The sequence below is a fragment of the Penicillium cinerascens genome (genome assembly GCF_028974065.1).
Source record: "Penicillium cinerascens strain IBT 15544 chromosome Unknown contig_1_segment0_segment0, whole genome shotgun sequence".
In the NCBI taxonomy this organism is placed as follows: Eukaryota; Fungi; Ascomycota; class Eurotiomycetes; order Eurotiales; family Aspergillaceae; genus Penicillium; species Penicillium cinerascens.
In genome coordinates, this window is record NW_026695287.1 from 3,769,208 (window position 1) to 3,786,869 (window position 17,662).

The 17,662-nt window shown below is 52.2% G+C and overlaps 7 protein-coding genes across 7 annotated transcripts; 4 read left to right on the top strand and 3 right to left on the bottom strand.

Moving 5' to 3' along the window:
* Positions 1-771: 771 nt before the first annotated feature.
* Positions 772-1,470, top strand: skpA (SCF ubiquitin ligase subunit skpA; the record flags this gene model as incomplete). The annotated part of the gene is made up of 5 exons (XM_058450017.1): positions 772-826; positions 878-963; positions 1,024-1,191; positions 1,241-1,410; positions 1,464-1,470. The coding sequence occupies 5 exons, from the start codon at positions 772-774 to the stop codon at positions 1,468-1,470; spliced, it is 486 nt and encodes a 161-aa protein (XP_058312361.1).
* Positions 1,471-2,459: 989 nt separating this feature from the next.
* Positions 2,460-3,295, bottom strand: N7498_002956 (60S ribosomal protein eL39). Its single transcript, XM_058450018.1, has 3 exons — positions 3,238-3,295; positions 3,065-3,165; positions 2,460-2,930 (listed from the first exon to the last, which is right to left on the bottom strand). Exons 1-3 carry the CDS (start codon positions 3,241-3,243, stop codon positions 2,882-2,884), a joined length of 156 nt encoding a protein of 51 aa, XP_058312362.1. The 5' UTR covers positions 3,244-3,295; the 3' UTR covers positions 2,460-2,881.
* Positions 3,296-4,584: 1,289 nt separating this feature from the next.
* On the top strand, positions 4,585-8,711 carry mdr1 (ABC multidrug transporter Mdr1; the record flags this gene model as incomplete). Its single annotated transcript, XM_058450019.1, has 2 exons — positions 4,585-4,977; positions 5,031-8,711. The coding sequence occupies 2 exons, from the start codon at positions 4,585-4,587 to the stop codon at positions 8,709-8,711; spliced, it is 4,074 nt and encodes a 1,357-aa protein (XP_058312363.1).
* Positions 8,712-9,101: 390 nt separating this feature from the next.
* On the bottom strand, positions 9,102-9,470 carry N7498_002958 (SWI5/SAE3 family protein; the record flags this gene model as incomplete). Its single annotated transcript, XM_058450020.1, has 3 exons — positions 9,102-9,261; positions 9,308-9,393; positions 9,447-9,470. The coding sequence occupies 3 exons, from the start codon at positions 9,468-9,470 to the stop codon at positions 9,102-9,104; spliced, it is 270 nt and encodes an 89-aa protein (XP_058312364.1).
* A 300-nt stretch (positions 9,471-9,770) lies between these two features.
* On the top strand, positions 9,771-11,418 carry N7498_002959 (Ytp1 family protein; the record flags this gene model as incomplete). The annotated part of the gene is made up of 5 exons (XM_058450021.1): positions 9,771-9,884; positions 9,941-10,018; positions 10,066-10,908; positions 10,956-11,085; positions 11,153-11,418. The coding sequence occupies 5 exons, from the start codon at positions 9,771-9,773 to the stop codon at positions 11,416-11,418; spliced, it is 1,431 nt and encodes a 476-aa protein (XP_058312365.1).
* A 301-nt stretch (positions 11,419-11,719) lies between these two features.
* Positions 11,720-13,063, bottom strand: N7498_002960 (E1 ubiquitin-activating protein AOS1; the record flags this gene model as incomplete). The annotated part of the gene is made up of 4 exons (XM_058450022.1): positions 11,720-12,634; positions 12,678-12,870; positions 12,918-12,975; positions 13,024-13,063. The coding sequence occupies 4 exons, from the start codon at positions 13,061-13,063 to the stop codon at positions 11,720-11,722; spliced, it is 1,206 nt and encodes a 401-aa protein (XP_058312366.1).
* A 272-nt stretch (positions 13,064-13,335) lies between these two features.
* Positions 13,336-15,290, top strand: N7498_002961 (uncharacterized protein; the record flags this gene model as incomplete). Its single annotated transcript, XM_058450023.1, has 3 exons — positions 13,336-13,338; positions 13,397-15,114; positions 15,167-15,290. 3 exons carry the CDS (start codon positions 13,336-13,338, stop codon positions 15,288-15,290), a joined length of 1,845 nt encoding a protein of 614 aa, XP_058312367.1.
* Positions 15,291-17,662: the final 2,372 nt, after the last annotated feature.

Below are 17,662 nucleotides of genomic sequence, written 5' to 3' on the forward strand. Positions count from 1 at the left end.
AAAGAAAAAAAGGTCTACAAGAGAGTGAAAGGGGGTCAGATCGGGAACAACAGGGGAAAAAGAAAAAACGCGTTGATTGTTTGCGATGATATCACTGGCGACTGGTCTCGTCTCCCTTGAGTCTGCCCTGTACACGGTACCTCCCGTCATGCCGACCTGTCATATTATGGACTACGGGATCTATAGTTAAGGTATCTTGACGTACGGGGTGGTGCTCGTTTGGTATATTCAATCAACCACGTTTCCTGAAGAGAACGAGGGTCGCATCCATGTGCATCGGCCCACTTGTCTCTACTTGTCCCAATTCGGCACTGTATGGACACGGTCGGGGCATACTATGAGCCAAATTGACACAATTGTCGACGGAGCATCAAACACAATCAGAATCAGGACTGTTTCGGAAGCAAGATAATGACACGTTCCTAAACCCGGGATCGGGGACTCGGTTGCAGTCAAACAGGCACCATTCACTTGGGGCCTTGCACTTTGGGGGCTGAACACGAAAGGAAGTCGCCGCAGAGCCTCGACTGACTAACGCCCGCACTTCCTGTGAACTTCCCATTCCCTTCACTTCTTCTCTTTAAATCTTCAGATTCCCTTCTCCACATCTTTCGTTCCAAACCATTTCACACCTCCCTTGACACCGTGAGTTCTGCCAAAGCCCCTTCGCCTAACCCGACCCCGCCCGCCTGGCCCCTCTCCACCGCTCAAGCTCCACGCAACTCTGACGCTTCAACTTCTCCAGACTTCAACTCATTCCACAACACAATCATGTCTGCTTCGCAGATCTCCCTCACCAGCTCCGATGGAGTTGAAATCACTGTTGGTACGTTGCATCTCTAGGAGGTCACGCATGCCCAAAGCTAACATTGAACAGAGCGCGCCGTCGCTGAGCGCTCCGTGCTCATCAAGAACATGCTCGAGGATCTGGGTGACTCTGGCGAGGCTATTCCCATCCCTAATGTACGTGACACCATTCCCCCTCCAGACTCATGCCGCCCTCATGTACTGACCGCCGGGCAGGTGAATGAAGCCGTCCTGAAGAAGGTTATCGAGTGGTGTGAGCACCACAAGAACGACCCCCCCACCGCTGGCGACGACGACGACAACCGTCGCAAGACCACGGACATCGATGAGTGGGATCAGAAATTCATGCAGGTGGACCAGGAGATGCTCTTCGAGATCATCCTCGTGAGTGCCGTTTTACACCCGAAAACGGAACAAAAACTGACTCTCACAGGCGGCCAACTACCTGGACATTAAGGCCCTTCTCGACGTCGGCTGCAAGACCGTCGCAAACATGATCAAGGGAAAGTCGCCCGAGGAGATCCGCAAAACTTTTAACATCCAGAATGATTTCACTCCCGAGGAGGAGGACCAGATCCGCCGTGAGAACGAGTGGGCTGAGGAGTAAGCCACCCCTGTGAACCTTGTCTTGAGCTTTCACTGACTACGATCTCTAGCCGTTGATTTTCCTACCTCTATACTTTGCTGTCTCACGACCTTTTTCCCTTTTCTACGATATTCCCCCAAGAATGAAAATGAACTCTTCACCCGAGGATTTTGCCCGTGCTTGTAGATGGACCGGGGCCCTGGATTGGGGGATCTTGCTTATGGCGTTAGGCTCAGCGGCTTTTGCTTTTTTCCATCCAGTGCTTTGAGAGCTGCAAACTGCTAAGGCAATACATCCTCCAAAATCCTGTATCTCTAGGGGCTTGACTAGAGAGAATTCATATCTTGCTACATATTCTTGCTACTCTAAAAGTCTGTAGGTTTTGCCCGTAGTGGTATGAAATGTGATCTGTAAAATGAATGTCAATAACCGTGGCTATATATATTACAAGGGTTCTACTCTGACCCTGTTCGATCTGGAGTGTTTGGTGTGTTTGGGAGTGTCTGGATATTGGAGTTCATTTCGCAAGCCTCGGCTACGTCCTTGTAGTTTCAAATTGAGATGTGGTGTGGCGTGTCCTATGGCTCAAATTTGGGATTGTACGGAGTAGCATAGGCATTATAGCTGGCGGTCCGTTGTTAGAGATTGAGAGGATCCAGGGGCTTCCAGGGGGAATCCAGGGAGGCGAGCTGCTGAGACACTAGTGGTAGGAGAGATCGCCACTTCTGTAACTTCATGGTCCTGGTGTCTATATTTTTGATGGCGTCAACAGGTGGGCTGTTACGACCATCTTCAGAAGACGCACTTAAAGGTCTAGCAGGCGGCGCAGCACCATAGCAACCTATAGTCCCAGGTTCTGGACTGACCACTAGTGATTCGGGTTACAGAATAGAAGTCTCGTGAACAACTTCCGTGCCAAACTCGTGATTTAAGACGAGGTGAGAGGGGGAACTTGCGGCCCCTCATGGTCAGACAGCATCCCAAGACACAGCCCAAGCATCGTACATCACGGCACAACCGAACATCTACAGACTACATTGCCAGCACATGGAAACACCGACAAGAGTGCAACACAGCAGTGCAAGTCCAAGACAAAAGGGACGTCAATTCGATTCCATCAGATTTTTAATAAGGAAAACCCTCTCGCCATCGGAAACCTGATCTCCGGTGAAAATGCTGCCCAAACACCCGTAACCACTCCATCCCAACATTCATAATATCATTTGCACTGTGCCTCGGTGGGCGTCATCTCCCCTTGGAAATCGTGGGGAAAATCAGGTCAAGTCGGATAACACTTCGGCTTGTCGAATACACCCGGGGGACAGTTGCAGACTTGTGCAGTTCCATCAAACTAGCGCGACCAAGTCGAGGGATTGGAAGATTCTTTTCGGGGGCGGGCGTCACGTCATAATCTTCATATCCAACACAACATCGGGGAACGGGAATCTCGAGGGCGTAGATGGGTACAAAGACGGGCCTGGGAGGCGTTTAGATACCCAGGCGGGTCTTGCGCCAGTGTCGTCGCTTGGCGTTGTATCTGTGGGATGGCTGTTAGTCCATCTGTGTCTCCGTAGAAAATTTTTTTTTCCGTCATGTTGAATCGGTCGATTTGGGTGCCAGCATCTCCTTTTTTCTTCCGGTCCAACAATTCGAGGGCGAGTCGTTAATTACCTGATGGTGTTGCCGGTGCGCAGACGAATCCACTGGGGGATGGGGCGGTTCTGACGCTGAGCTTTGGCAAGCTTTTGCTTGGTGCGGAAGGTCTTGTGGCTCTGTGGACGCAGGGAGAGTCAGCGGAAGTAATTCTCTTGTCGAAGAGGTCGGAATATAGTGGTGTCACTAACCGGCATCTTGATGGCTTGGTCGCGACGGCGAGCTGGTTGGATGGGAGAAGTTGTCGACCTTGGGGAGCGGATGGTTTGTGTGCGGGCAGGGCTTGGCTTCGCTTCGGCTGGGTCAGGTGACGGGCCGAGTTTGACCTGAGGCGTATGATGACATAATTTGGAGTGCCTGAGAAATGAGACGTTGGCCTAAGGCCACAATTCTCCGATCTGCACCGGACCAATTCGTCCGTTGCTTGTCCGTTGCGTGTCCGCCACGTCCACCGTACATTCCGGCCGAGGACTGGCATAACTCTATCGCGTCGTGCATGTCACATTTGATCAGATCAGGTTTTGGGTTACAGGATGACCATAGGATTACAGGATGACCCCGGTCACCGCAACTTCTACCGGAACGGGATCCCTACAGATTTGCCGCTCTTGAATCGGGATTAGGACCAGGACCATACTGTACATAAGCAACGGACCAGGAATTCCACCGATCCCCGAAGCACGGACCCAGAGCGTTGTCCATATTGGATCGAAATTCAAGCCAAACCACTGTTTGCGACTGGCGGATCGCTTAACGTCTCGCAGTGGGCCCTAGGCTACCAAGCTTCTAGCTTCTATCGGGCATCACTCAGCCGTGGCCGCGTCCAAAGTGAGTACTCCATGAGTCAAAGAGAACCCACTTGTTCGTATTCGGACTCGCACATCACCGTGTGTCATCTTATGTACGCAAAATATGGACGATCATCCCATGTATCACCCGAGCCTAATTTTACGACCTCCAACTTTGGTAGACGTAGATCTGAGATGCACCGTTGGCTGCTCTCCTGAACTCCTCACGTTGCACGAGGAGGCAGACAAAGAATTTCTCAGGGACTGTCGAATAGCTATAGAGGAGATAGAGGCGAAGTAATGATCCCCTACATGCCCTTGCGGCGGGACAAGAATGTGCCTAAACGCGCCGCGGGCGCATGTGCATAAACATGCCGGAATCTGGAGCTCCCGGCCCACCCTCCTCGAACCCGTTTTCTTGCCTCCAAATCTACTCCGGAGTCCCATAGTCCAATACTACTACGACTTTCGCGGTAGTTGGCCCGATCGCTTATTTCTTATCGTTTGTCCGACAGCTGCTCAAACACGGAGGGGCCAAGGTTCCCTTTTTGCCATCCCTCATTCCCTTGTTCCATCCCTTTTACACCCCTTCCCGTTGACCGTCTGATCCCCTCTACCTAAGTCTTCCCACCCTTCTCGTTACTCTCTATCTACCCGATATAACGAATCCATCCTGCGTCTGGATGGAGTGAAGCTCCTCCAAAAGTGGGCCTGCTTTCGACAACTAGCTAAACGCGCGCAACCGCCACGATGCAGCAACCCGAAGAAGGCATCATTGCGGTGGAAAAGATCCCCGACGAGATGATCGCAAGCCCTGAAACTCTTCATGAAGACTTCAACGAGGTCGAAAAGCACGACCCTACCTTTGATTCCGGATCTACTCTCTCGGCCATTGCGCCCAAGGATGATGGAAAAGACGGAGATAAGAATGCAAGCAAGACCGCTCTGACTTTAGATGACGATGCGATCTTTGCGCATTTACCTGAACACGAGAAGGAGATTCTCAAGAAGCAGTTGGATGCACCCAATGTCAAGATCTCTTTCTTTGGACTCTACCGATATTCTTCGAGGATGGATCTGCTCATTCTCGTGGTCAGCGCGATCTGCGCCATCGCTGCGGGTGCTGCTCTACCTCTGTTCACTGTAAGTTCTCGTGTGGTCGAGGCGACATTGAACTACATCGCTAATGCTCGCAGATTCTCTTTGGTTCCTTGACCACATCTTTTTCAGGAATCGAGTATGGTACCACTCCTTATAACGTATTCTACCACGACCTCACCAAGAACGTTCTGTATTTCATCTACCTCGGTATTGCCGAGTTCATCACCGTTTATATTAGCACCGTCGGCTTCATCTACACTGGCGAGCACATCACTCAGAAGATTCGTGAGCACTACCTGGAGGCCATTCTGCGCCAAAATATCGCCTATTTCGATAAGCTGGGTGCCGGTGAGGTGACCACCCGTATCACTGCCGACACCAACCTGATCCAGGACGGTATCTCAGAAAAGGTTGGCCTGACCTTGACCGCCATGGCCACGTTCGTCACTGCATTTATTGTGGCGTACGTGAAGTATGCTCGTCTGGCTGGTATCTGTACCTCTACCATTGTGGCGCTGGTCGTCATTATGGGTGGTGGATCCCGCTTCATTATCAAGTACGGCAAGATGTCTCTCGATGCCTACGGTGCTGGTGGCACTGTCGCCGAAGAGGTTATTAGCTCGATTCGCAATGCGACTGCCTTTGGCACGCAGGATAAGCTGGCCAAGCAGTACGAGGCGCATCTGCGCATAGCTGAACGGTGGGGAATGCGCCTGCAGATGGCTCTCGGTGTCATGGTTGGTGCCATGTTTGGCATCATGTTCTTAAACTACGGCCTGGGCTTCTGGATGGGATCCAGGTTTCTAGTTCAGGACAAGGTCAATGTCGGCCAAGTCTTGACTATTCTGATGGCAATTCTCATTGGCTCTTTCAGCTTGGGCAACGTCAGCCCCAACGGACAGGCTTTCACCAACGCCGTGGCTGCTGCCGCCAAGATCTTCAGCACCATCGACCGCGTCTCGCCGGTGGATCCTACTACCGATGAGGGTCTCACCCTTGAACATGTCGCTGGTGATATTGAGTTCAAGAATGTCAAGCACATCTATCCTTCCCGTCCGGAAGTCACTGTCATGAAGGATGTCTCGTTGAAGATCCCTGCTGGTAAGACCACTGCCCTTGTCGGACCCTCGGGTTCTGGAAAGAGTACCGTGGTCGGCCTGGTCGAGCGATTCTATCTTCCCGTTGGTGGCAATATCTACCTGGACGGCCACGACATCCAGGACCTGAACCTGCGCTGGCTGCGTCACCAGATCTCTCTGGTCAGCCAGGAGCCGGTTCTGTTTGGCACCACTATCTACGCGAACATCCGCCACGGTCTTATCGGAACCCGCTTCGAGAATGAGCCCGAGGAACGCATTCAAGAGCTGATCGAGAATGCCGCCAAGATGGCCAATGCCCATGAATTCATCGTTACTCTTCCTGAGGGCTACGAGACAAATGTCGGCCAGCGCGGTTTCTTGCTTTCTGGTGGCCAGAAGCAGCGTATTGCCATTGCCCGTGCTGTCGTGTCTGACCCCAAGATTCTTCTGCTGGATGAGGCTACTTCCGCTCTGGACACCAAGTCCGAGGGAGTTGTCCAGGCTGCTCTGGATCGCGCTGCCGAAGGTCGTACTACCATTGTCATTGCTCATCGTTTGTCCACTATCAAGTCTGCTCACAACATCGTCGTTTTTGTCAACGGTGGCATTGTTGAACAGGGTACTCATGATGCCTTGCTTGAAACCAATGGCGCTTACTCCAAACTCGTCGAGGCTCAGCGCATTAACGAGGAGAAGGAGGCCGATGCTCTCGTGGATGAGGACGACTCTGACTCTGACGAGGCGCTCGAGAAGAGCCATGTCGCTCGCGTTCAGTCCGTTGCCAGTGCTGCCACTCTGTCGAAGAGCGAGGAGGGCGCTCGCGCCTCTGGGCTCTTCGAGGAGGATATCCGCCGCGCCGATTCCCGCAAGTCTGTATCGAGTGTCATCCTGCAGAAGCGGGCCGGCGACCCCAAACCCAAGTACTCTCTCTGGACCTTGATCAAATTCATTGCCTCCTTCAACAAGGAGGAATGGAAGTTTTTGGTCCTGGGTTTGTGCTTCTCCATCCTTGCCGGTGGTGGCCAACCCACTCAGGCTTTCTTGTATGCCAAAGCCATCAGCGCTCTCTCTCTGCCGAGAGACCAATGGGCTAAGCTTCGGTCTGACGCCAACTTCTGGTCATTGATGTTCTTCGTGGTTGGTATCGTCCAGTTCATCACCTTCTCCGTTCATGGCATTGCTTTCGCCTACTGCTCCGAGCGTCTCATCCGCAAGGCGCGTAGCAAGGCCTTCCGCACTATGCTTCGCCAGGATATCAACTTCTTCGACAAGGAGGAAAACAGCACTGGTGCTTTGACTTCTTTCCTCTCGACCGAGACCAAGCACCTTTCTGGTATCAGCGGACAGACTCTTGGAACTATCCTTATGACCTCGACCACCCTGCTCGCGGCCATTATTATCTCGCTTTCTTTTGGATGGAAATTGGCTCTTGTCTGTATTTCCGTTGTCCCCGTTCTTCTCGCTTGCGGTTTCTACCGGTTCTACATGCTTGCCGCCTTCCAGTCGCGCTCCAAGCTCGCCTACGAGGGCTCTGCCAGTTATGCTTGCGAGGCCACCTCCGCTATCCGCACCGTTGCATCCCTTACCCGTGAGGATGACGTGTGGGGTGTGTACCATGGCCAGCTGGAAGGCCAGGGCCGCGCAAGTCTCATCTCGGTCTTCAAGTCGTCCCTGTTATATGCTATGTCCCAGGCCTTGGTTTTCTTCTGTGTTGCCCTCGGCTTCTGGTACGGTGGTACACTCCTTGGTCACCACGAGTACAACATGTTCCAATTCTTTGTCTGCTTCAGCGAGATTTTGTTCGGTGCTCAGTCCGCCGGAACTGTGTTCTCCTTCTCGCCCGATATGGGCAAGGCCAAGAACGCTGCCAACGAGTTCCGCAAGCTGTTTGACCGCCGCCCCGTCATCGACACCTGGTCCACCGAGGGTGCAAACGTCGAGCACATGGAGGGCGAGGTTGAGTTCAAAGATGTCCACTTCCGCTACCCCACTCGCCCTGAGCAGCCTGTCCTTCGCGGTCTGAACCTCAGTGTCAAGCCTGGACAGTACATCGCGCTGGTCGGACCTAGTGGATGCGGAAAGAGTACGACCATTGCACTCCTTGAACGTTTCTACGACGCCCTCTCTGGTGGCGTGTACGTGGATGCCCACAACATTGCCGATCTGAACCTCAACTCCTACCGCAGCCACCTGGCACTGGTTAGCCAGGAGCCCACTCTGTACCAGGGTACCATCAAGGACAACATTCTGCTCGGTATCGACGCAGACGACGTCCCCGAAGACGAGCTGATCAAGGTCTGCAAAGACGCCAACATCTACGACTTCATCATGTCCCTCCCCGAAGGCTTCCACACCGTCGTTGGTAGCAAGGGAGGCATGTTGTCAGGTGGTCAAAAGCAGCGTGTGGCTATCGCCCGCGCTCTCCTGCGCAACCCCAAGGTCCTCCTCCTGGATGAGGCCACCTCGGCCCTCGACTCCGAGTCCGAGAAGGTTGTCCAGGCTGCTCTGGATGCCGCTGCCCGTGGCCGCACCACCATCGCCGTGGCCCACCGTCTGAGCACGATCCAAAAGGCCGATATCATCTACGTGTTCGACCAGGGCAAGATCGTCGAGAGTGGCACGCATACCGAGCTGCTGCGCAACAAGGGCCGTTACTACGAGCTCGTCAACCTGCAGACTCTGGGCAGGACTCACTAAACTTACCTCGCTATATCTACCACTTTCCTACCTCTTGCTACCTTACTCTCCGTCTCTTTCCTATCCTCATTTGCCATTGATTTTTGCATACATACCCACTACCTTTGGCCATTTCATACCATCACCCTCTTGTTTCATCTCTCTTCACTCTACACCTCTCTATTCCTTGTATTAATTTTGATCTCTTCTCCATGTTTGTGATAGATTGGAGTTGTGGACGGGCGTTGTCGGCATCGAAAATTCGATTAGAGGTGAATGCAGTTCATGTTCTCATTAATCCATAACCCCGTATTTCATGTAGTATCGTAGTTTGATCCGATATCATCACTCTTTGGCTGTAAAAATACTCCTTGTACTTGGCCCCCTGAACCTCCAGGGTCCCCAGGGCACTTAATCCCCCTCCTTTACCCCAAACTCCCTCTCAACCTCAACCTGCCGCATACCCCTTGCATCCGCAATCAGCCCCATAAGGCCCTGCGCAGTATCCTTGATCTCATTGTATTCATGGAGCAAGCGAATATGTCGGTTCACCGTAGTCAAAGGATCCTGCCTGCACCCAGTTAGACACTAGACTGCAATTGTGACCGGAAGCGTACTGTAGCTTGGACCGGATCTCCTCCAGCTCCAGCTCCATCTGGAGCTGCTGTCCTTCCAGTTGTGCGATTGACTCTCGGAGAGAGTTCTATTCAGTGAATCAATGTCAGTTCATCTTGATACACCACGGAGACAACGGACCAGTCGTGAGGCCCGGGCGTCCATTGTGGGTCTCGTTCCGTCCCCGTCGATTGTATACGCGTTCTGCCAATCACAGCCTTTCGCTGAATAATCCTGCGTTCAGGAACGAAATTCAAGTGGCAAGGTGCGAGGTGAACGAGTCAAGAAAGTATTGGGAACGAGTGACCGTGTCAAAAAACACAGACTTCTCAGTTCGTTGAGCGTTAAAAAGTTGAAGTTGGTGGGAAGCTCAGTGTTAAATCGGATGCGCCGGATTGGCACAGGATCGGCCCCGTTACCTTCCCCGTTTCGTCTCTTCCCCTTCTTTCTCTCAACCACCTCATCATGCAGTCACGATCAGCCCCCCTCTGGGCTGCGCTGCTCTTCGCCAGCGTAGTCTCTGCTCATGGCGGCCACGAGAATGTCCCCGAGGGTTCGGCGGTTTCTCTGGAACCGATGGTACGTGTTCTGTTCTACTGCCTTAGGTTCCCCCCGCTGACTGTACGACTTTACAGGACTCCACGCTATGGGTGCATATAATCCTGATGGGTTTTGCGTTTGGAATTATTTTCCCGCTTGGCATGGTCCTCGGTGTATGTTTCCTTCATGATGATTTTGGTGCAGCTCTAATGATCTATAGATCGTCCGCTCGCGCTGGCACGTCCCCCTCCAAATTGTCGGAACCGTTATCGCTGTCGTCGCCTATTTCCTCGGCCATGCGCACAAGGGTCGTCAATTTGGGCCGAATGCCCATGCCAAGTTTGCGAACTGGTTGATGCTTCTGCTGGTCGTGCAGGTTACGCTGGGTTTCTATCTCAAATTGCATCTTGAGAAGGCTGGACAGGCCCGTATCCGCTGGATCTTCGTTATGGCTCATGGAGTTATTGGAAAGATCATGCCGGTTGTTAGCTGGATGCAAATGCTGTTTGGTGGCATTGCTTCTCTCGGCTTCTGTCAGGATGATCACCTTGGCCAGTGTCTGGCGCACTTTATCATGGGCAGTGCGTTTATCGGGTACGGCATCTGTCTGACTATCCTTTTGCTGGTTGGACAGTTCTGGTTGCGCCGGACTGGTCGGAGCCAGGAATTCTTTGACTCGCTTGTTATTGCGGCTTGGGGTTGTGTTAATACCTTTACTGAGCACCGCTGGGGCGGTCCCTGGGCGCACAATGATCTGCAGCATACTACCATGGGTATTGTCTGGTGGTGCGCTGGTCTGCTGGGTATGTGGTTGAGTCGGAGCCGCAATGGTCGGCCTAAGCGCAACCTCATCCCGGCTATTGTCATTCTCATGACTGGGTATGCCATGTCGGCACACCCACAGACTTTGATGATCAGTACCATGATCCACTCTCTCTTCGGATATACTCTCATGGCGGCGGGTATCACCCGTCTCATTGAGATCTCCTTTGTGCTGAGGGATAAGCCTGCTGTCAGCATGAGTGGCAATGATCCTAACAGCTTCCAGTACCTCCCACCATTTGTATGTTCCCTTACCCTACTTGGATGGACTTCGACTAACTATCATAGTTGCTGTACGCCTCCGGGTTCCTTTTCATGGGCGCCACCGAGGAACAGATGCAGCTTCTCAACGATGCAGGTATCACACACGTTTCATACGTGTTGATCCTCTACAGCGTTGCCTTCATCCTCTTCCTCTGTATGTGGTCTATTCTATCTCTACTACTAATCATGTTTTCTACGAACACCCACTAATATTTTTCTAGTCGTCAACATCCTCCTCCACATCTACGCCGTCCACGCCTGGCCCGAAGGCGAGCCAACTGACGCTCAAGAAGGCGCCAAATACACCCACGCCAATGGCAGATCCATGAACGGACGCGCACGCACCACCGAGGCCACGCGCATCCAGGACGCCGAGGCCTTTGAGCTGCAGGGTCTGATCAGCGACGAGGAAGAGGAAGCCGGGTCCTCGATGGGACCGAAAAAGACCGACGATGAAGAAATGGCCAAGGAGAGCGCTCACCACTAGGTTGAATTTTGGTCGCTTTGCATTCATGTCTCTGGCGTTGGGTTCTGCTGCAGTATATGAGCATTTAATTCCAATGGACATATACAAGTTTTCTTTTCATCTTCATTGGCTTTTAGAGACTGCAGGGAAAGAAGAATTGTGGTCAGATGCATTTTGCTAATATCGTACACGAACATGAGTCATGGCCCTCAGGCTCTATCTAGGCAATTCAAAGGAAATCGTAAATCAAACCATCCGAACACCGATCCCCGAATCTGCCCACGATTCCAGTCTCCTCCTGTAACTACCACCATCTATCCACTCACGAGATAGTCGTAGGCTCCGCATCCACATTCACCGCATCAACATCCACATCCACAGGAATCGGATTCCCAACCGGCGGCACGGCCCCCAAGCTCTCCATCCCCATCTCCGGCGGGAAGAAAGGATGAAGCGGGTAAATCGGCCCGATGGACTTCTCCCCATCGAAAAGTAGCATGTTCTGCAATGGCTGCTCACGCGCCGAGAGAACATTGATAACGTCCTGCGCCAGCGACCCGCCGAGGAACGCCGCAACAGGACTAAGCTCGCACCCTAGATTCTGGAGGAAGTTGCGCAAAAACGCGCTATCCAAAAGACCCATGTCGAGCTTCAGTTGCTGATGCACTTCGCGCGCAAGCTTGGTAAAGCTTTCCAAGTCGGCGTGGGAGAAGGTGGGTTTCCGACCTCCGGAGAGTTTTTCGAATTCCCATAGCGCGCGCAGGCAGGAAAGAAGGGGCGTTACTTGCTTGCGGCGGCGTGGGAGTCGAATGTAGTCTTCTGGGAGGGGGGATGTGTTTGCGAGGAGGAGCGGGGAGTATGTTTCGCGCTTGGTGACTAGTTCGATGGTCTTGTCGCCTTCTTTCTTGGTTGTTACTTTGACGATGCTGCGGGTGGGGGTTTCTTGGTGTTGTGATGGGACGTTGGATTTGGCGCGCTCGATTACGAAGTCGTGTGAGATTAGGTCCGCGAAGACGTAGCCGTAGAAGCCGTGGAGGCCTGCGGCGTAGAAGGGTTTGTTGGCTAGGCGGCAGGCTGCGTTGATTGTGGTGTTGGTTTCGTAGTCCAGTTCTGTGGCGATGGTCACGTCGAATTGGGCGAAGAAGTTTGGCTGCTTGGTGCGGATGTCATCGGTGTCGATGTTCAGTTTGACGCGAGGGTTCATCTTGTGGATTTGAGGACCGGCGACCTCGGCGCGCTGGGTTGGTTAATATCTGTTTCCAAAGTGGGAGTTGCCTTACTTTCTTGCCCTGTTTGATTATTTCCTCATCCCTGTGCGCTTCCTCCAGGAAGAATTGCGCATCCAGATCCGCCTCGGTGACGGGTTCATGGTCGACAATCGTGAGTGAGCCAATGCCGGCCAAAACGAGGTTCTTTGCTACCTCATTTGCGAGGGCTTTCACGGTGACAAGGAGGATATTTGCAGACCGGATCCTGTCGGCTGTTAGGGGCGTATCTTTCTCGCAATCCGAATAACTCACTTCTCTTGCGCCTGAACTCCCCAGAGGCGAATCTGTCGGTCGTACAGGGCGATCTCGTCTGGATAGCAATTAGCATTCGTCATTTCAACAGACAACAGAATCTTACCAGCGCTGATCGTCTGTCCATTCTCTGAAGGTTCCGCCATCTTGAACCTCTGGAAAGTGAAAGTGAAGGAAAGAAGCTCAAGCTCTCCCCACACAACGATGATCTAATGCGAATCACGTGTCTCCCCGATAACCAACTTCCCAAGGAAGCCAACGTCCCACGATTTCAATCTTTTGGATATCCCTGCCTGTTTATTATTCCCTGGCCCTTATTTGGATCTCATTCATGTTTGATGTGAGACTGGTCATATCGACCCCTCTGTCACCAGGCAATAGTCGTTCAAGCGGTACATGATCGGACTAACCCACCGCCATGGTATGTTTCATGACGTTTGTTTCTGCCCGAACCTTGCGGACTAAACCATCAAACATAGTCAGGGAACTACGACTATCCCCCTGCCTCTTCCCGTCGCCCATCCCGTCCCAGTGGCCCCAGTGAACCGTCCGGACTCAGCGAACGCTATCCCCGTACCCAACAACTTATCGAAGCCTTGACCTCGCAAGGCACCACCTTCCAGAACCAGGACGATCCAGTGCTCGATACGCTTCTATCAGAACTACGATTCAGAGAAGATAGGGCCCTTGCAAGTCTTGACCAGCTCTCGGATATCAACACCACTCCGGATCAGAACGACGAAACCCCGCGTGATAGTCCACGCTCCACTCTCAGACCACCACCTCCCATAGGACACCTAGACTACTTGCGCAATTTGATCCAGTCTGGAAGCAATCGAGTCAATGCAGAAGATACAAATCGTGCATTAGAGACGTTGAATCAGCACATCGAAGAGCATCACCTGGACGTGCCCCGTATTAATCGCACCAACTTGGCTCAAGTCGAAGCCTCAGCCGAGCGCCAAATCCAGCAGTTACAAACCGCCATAGACGCAAGGCACTCCTCTATTATTGATCAGCTCCGAGCGGAACGGAATCGGCATCGGCGTTCATCTCCAAGCCCGCTTCCGAATCAGGAGCCATTCTCACCGGCCAGCCGAACCCTCCGACGCCGTTCTTTCCGACCTGACCTCCGAGGAATTTCGACCCTTAACGAGACCCTCCCAACTCCATCCCTCATGCCCCAGCCGCCTCACACCGGCCGCGATGGCCGCGGAAGGCAAAAGCGGCGGAAGTTGGAGACCGATGACAACCGCGAGGGTATGCGGGGGTTCAACTACGGACAGTATGGCCAGGTTGTCCCGGGCGCTCTGAAGATGGAGATTGCTAGCTGTGATGGAGGGATTTACGATCCTGATGGGGATAGCTCGTTCCCGGAGAATGTCCTGCGGAATGACCAGTCTGTTTACTGCACCAAGTCTGATCGATGTAACTTGGTGCTGAGACACCGAGGCGAGGCACCCTTCTGTTTGAAGAAGATTGTCATCAAAGCCCCTCGCACCGGATTTGATTCTCCTATCCAGGAAGGCATGGTGTTTGTGTCTATGACGTCTGATGAGCTCCTTGCCCGCACCGCCCAATACCAGATTCAATATGCGAGCACACGTCGCCGTCGCCGCCCTCGCCGCACCGGTCTACAGCCGTCCCAAGAATACCTAAATGCCTTTCGATCTCCTCTTCAGTCGCTAGAGCGGACTGTCCTGATGGGCCCCGATTCGAACGCCGCACCTGAAGAGAACGAGAATACAGACCGAAATGCGAATGACCCCCAAGCCGAATTCCGCGTGACCACAGAGTACGATGAAAACTCCGAAGATAACGTGTTCACCGAACGCGATGACGAGGACGAACCTTCCATCACCGAGCTCGAGCGCATCCGAGAGGACGACTTACTCTGCTCAGACACCGACGACAGCATAAGCGATGACGATGATGACGATGATACCACAATGAGTACCTTCCACCGCCGCCGTCTCGAACTACAGCGCCGCATAGGAACCATGCGCCGGCAGTATCCCGATCCGAGTTCAAGACGCCGCCCACCCCCGAGTCTAGTTGACCCTCTCCCTCCCGCAATGTCTGGATCGAATGGGAATGGTAATGGGACTGCAGCTGGCGCGGAGGTGATGAAACCACATGCACGCTTCTTCATCGAGCGGGAGAAGAGTATGGTCAGCATCAAGTTCGACCCGCCTCCGTATGTCTCTGTTCCTCTTTTGTCGAGTTTGAGATACTAATACTGCCTCTAGGTCGGGCCGCTTTATTCTCATCAAGCTTTGGAGTCCTCGCAGTGACGGCAATATCGATATTCAAAGTGTTATTGCTCATGGCTATGCTGGCCCAAGATACTTCCCTAGTGGTGGCTTCCGATGAGCGCCTTTTTTCACACCTTGTACCCTTGACTAGAACCTTTACTTGATGACTGATGACAATAAATGATGCTACGATTCTGGATTTGGGTTGTGACTTTCTATGCTGGGTTAGATGTAGATGGCGAGATGTTGTTGGTGTGTGCTTGGCGTCAAGATGGAGCCTATCTAGCAATGAGTCGTCTGGAGGTGTAGTCCACTCCGGTACTTCGATGCTCACCGGAAGATAGAAATATGCCAATTATGAGACTTGTACAGTATTGAAGCTCCATGTGTACATACATGTCTTCATGGTGGGTCCATGAGTGTCCGGTTGGTAGCACGTGACCACCCGAGACCCTATCTCAGATGCCATCCAAGGTGTAAGTTGAATGAACTTACCGAGCCAGGACTCTGGTGCTGTGCATAAAAGGTCCACCACGTTTTACTTCCGAAAGCAGGTGGGGGGACATTCTTACGCAATCTCCGCCCAATCGCGCTTCAAGCCAGCTTCGGAGCGGACCAATAATCTGGCCAGTCTGTTGTTGGAGATTAGGTTAGGTTGTTCGCTTTCCATAGTAGTGGACTAACACTGGACTCACCGCGTTCCTCGTTTTCATTGAGCCACTCTCGAATATCAGCTGGTATCTCGTTTTCTGGGTAACCATCCCAGGTGATACGATGTGGACGCTGTGCCGTGTGGGTTTCCACTGGCAGTGCTGAACCAGTGGTATTGCAAGATGTCGAGGTCAACAAGGCTGGCTCAGAATGCATGAACAGTCTCTGGTACTTTCGCTGCCTGAACACCCGTGCATACATGAAGCGCTAAACTTTTATAATCATATTAGGATTCGGAGTTTAACTTTTCCCTTATTTCTTCACTTCTTTACCTTCCTACCTTCCTCCTTCAATTCTCTTTCTCTTTTTCTTCACTCCTCTCTTTCTCTTTTTTCACTTCTATACTACAATTTCTTCACTTCTGTATCTCCTCTTTCTTTCCTTCACTTCTCTACCCTTCCTCAACCGATATCGACTTGGGCCTCTGGTTCTCGGTTAGTGATGAAGCGGCGACTTAGTGTTTGCTGGGACGAAACAGTAACTAACACTTAGACATACACTCTTACAGCCACACATCACCTCTATATACTAGAATGCCAATAAAGAGAGCTTGGTTGAAACCATGAGCGGACTTCTGTAGGGACTTCCTACTCAGTCAGCAAATACCGGAATTGACACCAACTTGAATCAGAGTCGCATGATCCAAGGCAAGACCTCGTACCTCAGGGAGGACGCCGCGAATTACCCATCTACGCAACTGACCGCTCAGCTCGCGAGACGGACTGAACCGAGACGGAAATACTGCCGGCCAGAGAGCACATCGCAGGAGGAGTGAGACTATGGATAATGGAAAAAGGAGGAGAGGGAGCAGGGCGAGGACGCCATGATCTCTTCGAACGGCTCTTGTTCAGTTCAAGGATCAGACTTGATTACCATTTCATCTAACAATTGTGAAACCACCTTGTCTACGAGAACCTCTACATAGTCCAACGATAAACACAGGAAATCTTTCTATTCCGTCGACACTATTCTGAGGTTTCTCTCGGGTCTCCATCGCTCCTATCTGTCAACACCTCCTGTTTTGGCCCACACGTGTCTATATCTGATCTGAAAGGAAGTTCATGATCGCCGTCTATTACGACGTTTAATTCGGTTAGTGTCTCCTGGTGTTTACCAACTAGCGTTTCACGTTAAAAATTTCCCACGAAACTCCGCCTTTATACAACCCCGAGCTGATAACATGGCGAAAACCAGTAGTACAATTTGGTCTCGTAGAACATAATAGTATCTCTTTAGAGTTTGAGTAATAGTGAGACCTCGGTTCATACGGCAAAGGGATTGAGACTAACACAACCCCCCCCACCCCCCATCTTATTCTCCCCACATCCGCCTCGGAGTTACCCCATAGTAATTTTTTGATTCATGCCATACTTCTTCGCCACCATCCATTGCCCGGACCATAGCGAGCGTAATATCACTCATGTTCAAAGTTCCTGCCAGGTAATGTAAAGCGGTGTTTCCTTCCACATCTTTTGCTCTGACATCGATACCTTCCCATTCTAACAAAGCCCTGATGGTGGCCTGTTGTGCCTGCTGTTGCGCAACTGTCATAGGAATTGGATCATTTCCATAGTCAACCTCCTCAGGGGTAGAGAAGTCCATATGCAGTGGACTAGGTAGCCTATGGAACAGCCATTCTGAATCCAACGTGCGAGCGCAGTGAATGCTCCTTGCTACTTCCGGTTTGCGAGTCACGATTTGATGGGTTGTAAAAGGAAGTGCAGCGATATGAAGTAAAGTGTGCCCCAGTGACGTGGTACCTGCAGATCCGTATCCGCC

Coding starts and splice junctions, on each gene's coding strand:
- N7498_002956 (XM_058450018.1), bottom strand. Junction 2,931..3,064: donor CGCACCGGCAACACCATCAG/GTAATTAACGAC, acceptor GCCATCCCACAG/ATACAACGCCAAGCGACGAC.